The sequence below is a fragment of the Sus scrofa genome, chromosome 6 (assembly GCF_054392235.1).
Source record: "Sus scrofa isolate SSC_HxYL_T2T_F1_AM1 chromosome 6, Sscrofa_HxYL_maternal_Yorkshire_Landrace_v2.0, whole genome shotgun sequence".
Taxonomy (NCBI): domain Eukaryota; kingdom Metazoa; phylum Chordata; class Mammalia; order Artiodactyla; family Suidae; genus Sus; species Sus scrofa.
Window position 1 is genome coordinate 90,152,367 of NC_139388.1, and position 7,508 is coordinate 90,159,874.

Sequence of the window (7,508 nt, forward strand, 5' to 3'; positions counted from 1 at the left end):
CTTCATCCTCGTGGATACTACTCAGATTTGCTTCTGCTGAGCCACGACCAGAGCTCCAGGGATGCCCTTTTTAATTTGATCCTTCTAGGCACATAATAGACTGTTATCCATATTTTACAGATAAACCAGTAGAGGCACAGAGAGGGTAAATGATTTGCCTGGTTCCACATTATTCCTTGACAGTGAAGCCCAGAATAAAACCCTGACTTCTTTTTTTTTTAGTCGTTTGTCTTTTTAGAGCTACACCCTTGGCATGTGGAAGTTCCCAGGCTAGGGGTTGAATCAGAGCCATAGCCACTGGCCCATGCCACAGCCACAGCAACACGGGATCCAAGCTGAGTCTGCGACCTACACCACAGCTCACAGTAACACCAGGTCCTTAACTCACTGAGCAAGACCAGGGATGTAACCTGCATCCTCATGGATGCTAGTCAGATTTGTTTCCGCTGAGCCATGATGGGAACTCCAAAACCCTGACTTTTTATTCATAGTTCAGTGCTATCTTCCACCTTGAAACTTTATACCATCCGAAAGATAGTTTTTGTTAGAAATGTAGGCTTCTGGTTCCTTGCCATATTATTTTAGCTATAACCGTAGTGGTTTTCTGCTTTTTTCACTATGATATAATATTTTTCCAAGTTGCTACACAATACTTTCTTTACCTAGACATTCTTCCAGGGTTGAATTTAAATTTTCAAATTTTTCTTCAGTAGCTTATTTTGTTGCAGTGATCTTGTATGGATATAATTTTCTTATGCCTTTTTTTTTTCCTCTTTTTTTCTTTTTTTTTTTGGCCATGTCCACAGCATGTGGAAGTTCCGAGGCTGGAAACTGAACCTGTGCCACAGCAGCAATCTGAGCTGCTGTAGTGACAACACCAGATGCCTTAACCCACTGTGCCGCAAGGGAACTCCCTTATGTCTGTATCAAATTTCCGAGAGGATCCTACCAATTTATGTCACAAGTTTGAGCTTGCTAGCAATGGGTGTTATTTTTTATAATACACCCTGATTTAACTTTTAAAAAATTACATATTTAATTGGTATATTGTTTAGGTTCACATTTCTTTAATTACTACATTTCTTTAATTTCTACCAAAGATGGAAAAAATAGTATTTGAACCTGCAACCTCATGGTTCCTAGTCAGATTCGTTAACTACTGTGCCAGGATGGGAACTCCTTAACTTTAAAAGGCAGTTTTTAAAAAATTTTTGGAATTGTTCTTTATCCCTACCTACTCCTTTTGTTCCAAGCAAGGAGTAGACTTGCTCTTGGTGTTCCATAGGGAGAAAAGTGCTTTACAGGTGTAACCACTTATTTATTGGATGTTTATCAGTCATTAAGCAATTGAGAAGTTCTGTTGTAGAACCAGACTCAGCAGCAGTCATCAAGGTTGCTTTGGACTCTTGGGAGAGTGATAGTGATAGGTGTATTGGGTGCAGAAGCAAATAAGTCGGCCATCAGAAGACATTCGTTTTGGCCTATGTTTTGTAACCTCAAGTAAGTCACTTTACCTCTCTGGATCTCTGTTAAAATGAATGTGTTAGAAATGTAAGACTTGCTTCATGTCTGTAATTCTTATGGACTTCCTCTGTAACTTTCCTTAGACTTCCGTGGGGGCTAATGGTAGGCTAAAGCCATCTGGGTGACCAGCAAGTGATTCTACCTTGCAGAACAGTTTGGGAATCACTGTTTTTCAGAGTGGCCATTGTAGATCCATGGCAATTGCAAAGGAATTGGTGCAGGTATTATTTTCATATGTGGACCCAGGCATGGCATACGTTGGTTTGCATTTTGGTGACAGGTCACAAAATGCCACAGGAGCTCCTAGAGTTGAGATATAGTAGGATCATAGCATGAAAGGATTCTGAATTGTTGCCCTCCCTATAATCACATGATGAAATATAATTATTGGAAGGATTTTAAAGATCATCCAGTCTAAGGAGTTCCTTTTGCGGCTCAGCAACTAGTATCCATGAGGATGCAGGTTCGATCCCTGCCCTTGCTCAGTGGGTTAAGGATCTGGCATTGCTGTGAGCTGTTGTATAGCCTGCAGATGCAGCTTGGATCCCACGTTGTTGTGGCTTTGGCTGTGCCCAGCAGTTGCAGCTCCGATTTGACCCCTGGCTTGGGAACTTCCATATGCTGCAGGTGCAGTCCTAAAAAGAAAAAAAAAAAAAAAAAAATCATCCAGTCTAGTTTCTTCTTGAATACAATGAAGTTACTTGCCTGAGGCTACATAGTAGCAAAACCAGGTCAACACCCCAGATCTCCTCACTCCCAATTTAGTGTTCCCAAGTTTATACTTCTCTCTATACAGAGTCTGTCTTTTTTCCATAGACTTGGAACGCCAGTTGGAAGAGCAGAAGAAGCAAGCTCAGGATCACAGGCTGAAATCCCAGACAGTTCAAAATGTGGTACTGATGCCTGTGAGCACTCCTAAGCCTCCAAAAAGGCCCCGGCTCCAGCGGCCAGCCTCCACCACCGTCCTGAGCCCTTCTCCTCCTGTGCAGCAGCCTCAATTCACAGTCATCTCACCCATTACCATTACCCCAGTGGGTCAGTCATTTTCCATGAGCAATATTCCAGTGGCCACCCTCAGCCAGGGCTCCAGTCCTGTGACTGTCCACACACTGCCTTCTGGTCCTCAGCTCTTCCGTTATGCCACAGTGGTCTCCTCTGCCAAGAGCAGCTCACCAGACACAGTGACCATCCACCCTTCATCTAGCTTGGCGCTGCTGAGCTCCACCGCCATGCAGGATGGGAGTACCCTGGGCAACATGACCACCATGGTGAGCCCTGTGGAGCTGGTGGCCATGGAGTCGGGCCTGACCTCGGCAATCCAGGCTGTTGAAAGCACCTCAGAGGATGGGCAGACCATCATTGAGATTGACCCAGCCCCAGACCCAGAGGCTGAGGACACTGAGGGCAAAGCAGTCATTTTGGAGACAGAGTTGAGGACTGAGGAGAAAGTTGTGGCTGAGATGGAAGAACACCAGCATCAAGTCCACAATGTGGAGATTGTGGTCTTAGAGGATTAACTGGGGATTTTGGGGCCAGGAGATGTTTTGGTTTGGAATTTTAATTATTTGTTTATTTTTATCATTGTCCCACTCATTTCCACGTAGGATCCTTTTTTAAAAAACAAAATCTTGTTGTTTAACTAAACATGTTGGGTCCCTTCCACCTCCTCATCGAGAATGGACAAAAATAAGCTGCCCTTCTGGAAGTTGAGAGTAGGTCACTCAGTGTCCCAATCCTCTTATACCAAGAGAGTGATTTCTTTCAGGAGAGGCATCAAGATAACTAGTAATCCCATCCAGAAAGCCTTCCCAGGCTAGTCTGTCTGTGTATGCATGTGGTTTTATTCTCATAAAGATGCATTAACCAAACTCTGGAATACAGATCTGACACTGAAAAGCAACCCACTTACATGTGGATGCAGAAGGATACTTTATTTTGTATCCTGGAAAGGGCCCTCAAAGGCCAAAGCAAAACTCTGAAACAAAAGTAAGTTGAATTCTGCTTGCTGGGGAAGGTAGCATACCAGCAGCAGCTTGAAAAGGGAATTACTTTGGCCAGGATGGGACAAGGAAATTATCTTATTTCCAGAAGTGTAACTCATGTCTCTTGATAACTCTGAGGGTTACCACAATGGGGCCATTTTGAGGCAAGTCCAATGATAAGCGGAAGGGTACATTGCCATGGAGCAAGTGGCATCAGGGCCCTGTGGCTTGGCAGAAATAGAAATCCAGAGATGTCACGCTCTGCTTTTGGATTCAGGCTCACCTTGCCCCCAACTTTGTCAAAGCACTTAGCCTCCTAAACTAGGATCAGTCCATTCATTTGCAAACTGTGTAATGTGGTATAAACTGCTCTAGCTCTTGGACTGTGACTATCCTGGGGTGGGGCTCCAAGGCCATCATTTTTATTGCATGACTTCAGGAGCAGAGGAGTTCTTTATCCAGACCAGCTGCCCTTTTTGGTGGGGCCCTTTTTTGGCTTTGGAACCAAAATCAGCCACTCATTTGGTGCTTCCTCTTGTTCTTCCCTCCATCCCTCAATGGTTAATGGCATCTGTCTCCTGGATCCTATGCTCTTCAGCTTTTTGGCTGTTTCAGAGAATGGTGACAGGTGCCTGCCTGCCTTCATCCCCTTTTAGATTCATTTATATCATTTATACCACAGATGTTTCTGTGAGATATGAGCTCATTAAAAACTCTTAGGTTTGGCAGGGAAGACTCAACATCCCAGCTTATCCTGAGGTACCAAGTAGATGTCTCCTCCTGAGTGAGCTGGACTCCCTGGGAAAGAAGCGTTGTCTGAAACATTATATTATAGGAAATGTACCAGGAAAGTCAATAATAATGTCTTTAGGGGTGGGGTTACTTTATTTTCTTCCTCGTCTTCTTCTTTTTTTTTTTTTTTAATGTTTTTGTATATTTAGAGCTGGGCCCATTTTCTGTGCTATGATTCCTTCTCTTTGACCATCTTCAGTGTTTGGGGCAAGAATGGACCCTGGTTTTTATTTCTTTGATTGCATTGTTTATTGCACTAGGAAAAATATAGAGAAACTACAAACAATTTAAAAGAGAAATAGGTCATAAAAAGAAAGCACACACCTTAGGAGTGGGAGGGTTTTTTTTTTTTTAATTAAAAACAAAACTTTGACCTGTAGTTTCCTTTTTTTTTTTTTTTAAAGAAAGACACCCTCCTAAAGCCATGTTTCTTCCAACAAATGTTGGGAACGTGTTAAGCAAGTGAAAACTGCTTATAGCTAGAGGAGCCCTCTAACTTGGGAGGGTCAATTTTAAAAGCCTTAAGGGTGAGATTTCTGAACCCCATTTAGTTGTGGTTTTCAGCTTTAAAATTGTCTGGGGTTTTATTTTTCTTTTCAAAATATTTAATAGACATAGCAGTCAGCGTAGAACAAACCTTTGGCCCATTATATAGCTTTAGTGAGGGAAGTGGCTTTTATTTCTTGCTTCTTTAGGTTTTTGTTGGTACATAAGCAAAAACAAAATTTCTGCCTAGGGCTAAAAGTGCTACTTGAACCTAGAAAGGCACGTCATCCCTATTGTGGTTTTTAGGGACACTTATCTTTCCCAGAGACAAGAGGCTCAATTCAGGACAGAGGAGGAGCTCTGCAGAAAACCTACACACACTTGATCAGGTTCCTTCCTTTCTTCCATCAGAGATGTTAGTAGTATTTTAAAGCAGTGTGAGCATCATGCTTCCAAAGTCAAGAGGTCGTCTCCTAAAGAAAGAGCCTGTTTACTTTCACTATCTGAATATTCCAGCTGGTGGAAATACATGAGCTTTGTTGTGTTCCTGGTCTTCCAATAGCCTGTCATTATTGTTAGCTGTTATGCACCCGTTGTTGAGTGTGGGTTCCCTTATAGCCCTAATCTAGATGATCTCAGACAGGGTGAGACACATGCAAGCCGCTGGTATGTGCACAAGCAGTTGCAATGAATCATTCCTCAGGCTGAGATGGCAGTGGCCATCTATCTTTCTGTTCATTCATTAAATAAACATTTATAAGTACCATCTATGTGCCAGGCTTTGTGCTAGGCACTGGCAGCATAGAGATGAAGACTCTGTCCATGCACTCAAGGAATTCATTCTCCAGAGGGTGTCTGGGGTTAGGAACTGTATTTCAATATAATCAATTTCCTTTGTAATCCTATGTATTTTATTTCATGAATTGAAAAACATCGTTCTGAGAATTGGTCCACAGGTTTCAGCAGACTACTAAAGGTACAAAAAGGTTAAGCCTTTCTCTAATGAGATACTGAGACAAATCATCATGTTGGGGTAAGTGCAATAATAGAGCTATTGGCTGGGAGAAGAGAGAACAAAGGATCAAGCACCAAATCCAGCTTGGAGGCAGAAGTCAACAAATATGGGAGTACTTCCTGGAGAATGTACACTTAAGCTGATTCCAGAGAGACCATTTTTTGCTACTTTTTTTTTTTTTTTTTTTTTTGGCACTCCATTTTCAAATAGTTGGGCTTATTTATACAAGTAGGAAAAAAAAAAAATCCTTAGTCTCTTGTTGCATCTGCCTCCAGAACCAGTCAGAGTCATCAGCATGGGCAGTCTCTCCCAAGAGCACCCTACTGGAAAAAGCTGAGTCTTGCCTCAGCTTCTCTGTTTCTATCAGATGCATCCAGTGCAGGACTTGAGTTTAACTGGTAGAAGGTAAATGCCTCAAACCTTCCTGCCATGTGGTTTCCATAAAGGTCTCAGAGTCAACTGTTCAGCTGTCTCGAGCTGGCCTTGTCCCTGTCTAACCTCAGTCTTGTTCTCATCCTCTTTGCAATTTGTCGTCCCTAAACAAAAAACAAAAAACATCTCCCTATCATTCCAAAGTTAAAAATAAAAAAATTTTTAAAAAGGGACAGTAGACTTGAATAGTCAAGATTTAAAACTACTTTATGTGAAGTTGCTTTGACTCTTCCGTCCATATTAGGGAAGGAGGACCAGAGTTAATCCATATACCTTGGAAATTAATATACAGTCACGTGTTCTGACAGAAACCTTCTAGTGGTGGCATTTTATCCCATTTCATGAAAGACATTAAAGATAAGTCTATGGTAGAAAATAATGGTAACATTTGATGATAAAGATAGTAAAATCGAGCCTGAAATATGGAACTACTAGTTCATTTAGTTGTAGCTGGCCCACCATTACCAAGGAGGGAAAAAGGACAAAAAGGCTGAATTCTCAAAATAGGCATGAGGTTGTGTTTTACTTTGAACAATGGTCCCCAGACAAAAGGTCATAGCCAGCCTAGCCCCTGCGTTTTCAGACAACTTACCTAGTACAATTGATCACAGATCCCTCACACCTTGGATACCTCCTCCCTGGGAAATTCCTGTGTTGTCTATAATATACTACAATAACAACCAAGGTGGTTGCACTAAACAAGGGATCCCAAGGCATCAATTCTGCTAGATTGGGACTCCGCCCTGGAATTTCTCTTCTTAGATTGCCTTAATTGAGTCATTTCTAGATTTCCTTTCCAATCCTGGAATGCCTTTCTTACTCCTGAGCTATGCAATTTGATTTCCTCTAGAAGGTTCTGTATTCCTTGAACATCCTTAACCATATTCCTACTTTTTATTTTATTTTATTTTTTTTTATTTTTTGTCTTTTTGCCATTTCTTGGGCCGCTCCTGCAGCACATGGAGGTTCCCAGGCTAGGGGTCTAATCGGAGCTGTGGCCGCCAGCCTACGCCAGAGCCATAGCAATGCAGGATCCGAGCCGCGTCTGCGACCTACACCACAGCTCACGGCAACGCGGGATCTTTAACCCACTGAGCAAGGGCAGGGATCGAACCCGCAACCTCATGGTTCCTAGTCGGATTCGATAACCACTGCGCCACCACGGGAACTCCTATTCCTACTTCTTTAGCCCTTGCTGTGGGGAACTAAATGTGACTTAGTTCCCAAATTCTGCCATGTTAGTAACTACCTTTCTGCTATGTCAGTAAATCAATTCT

General features: G+C 42.4%; 1 protein-coding gene across 18 annotated transcripts in view; it reads left to right on the plus strand.

Moving 5' to 3' along the window:
• The window catches only part of GMEB1 (glucocorticoid modulatory element binding protein 1), a 43,741-nt gene extending 38,057 nt beyond the window's left edge, over window positions 1–5,684 (plus strand). For all 18 annotated transcript variants that reach the window (XM_084963579.1, XM_021095680.2, XM_084963580.1 and 15 more), the window contains one exon: window positions 2,341–5,684. In XM_084963579.1, the coding sequence (XP_084819705.1) occupies window positions 2,341–3,041 (701 nt within the window). In that variant the 3' untranslated portion in view covers window positions 3,042–5,684. The remainder of the gene's footprint in view (window positions 1–2,340) is intronic.
• The last annotated feature ends 1,824 nt before the right edge of the window (window positions 5,685–7,508 follow it).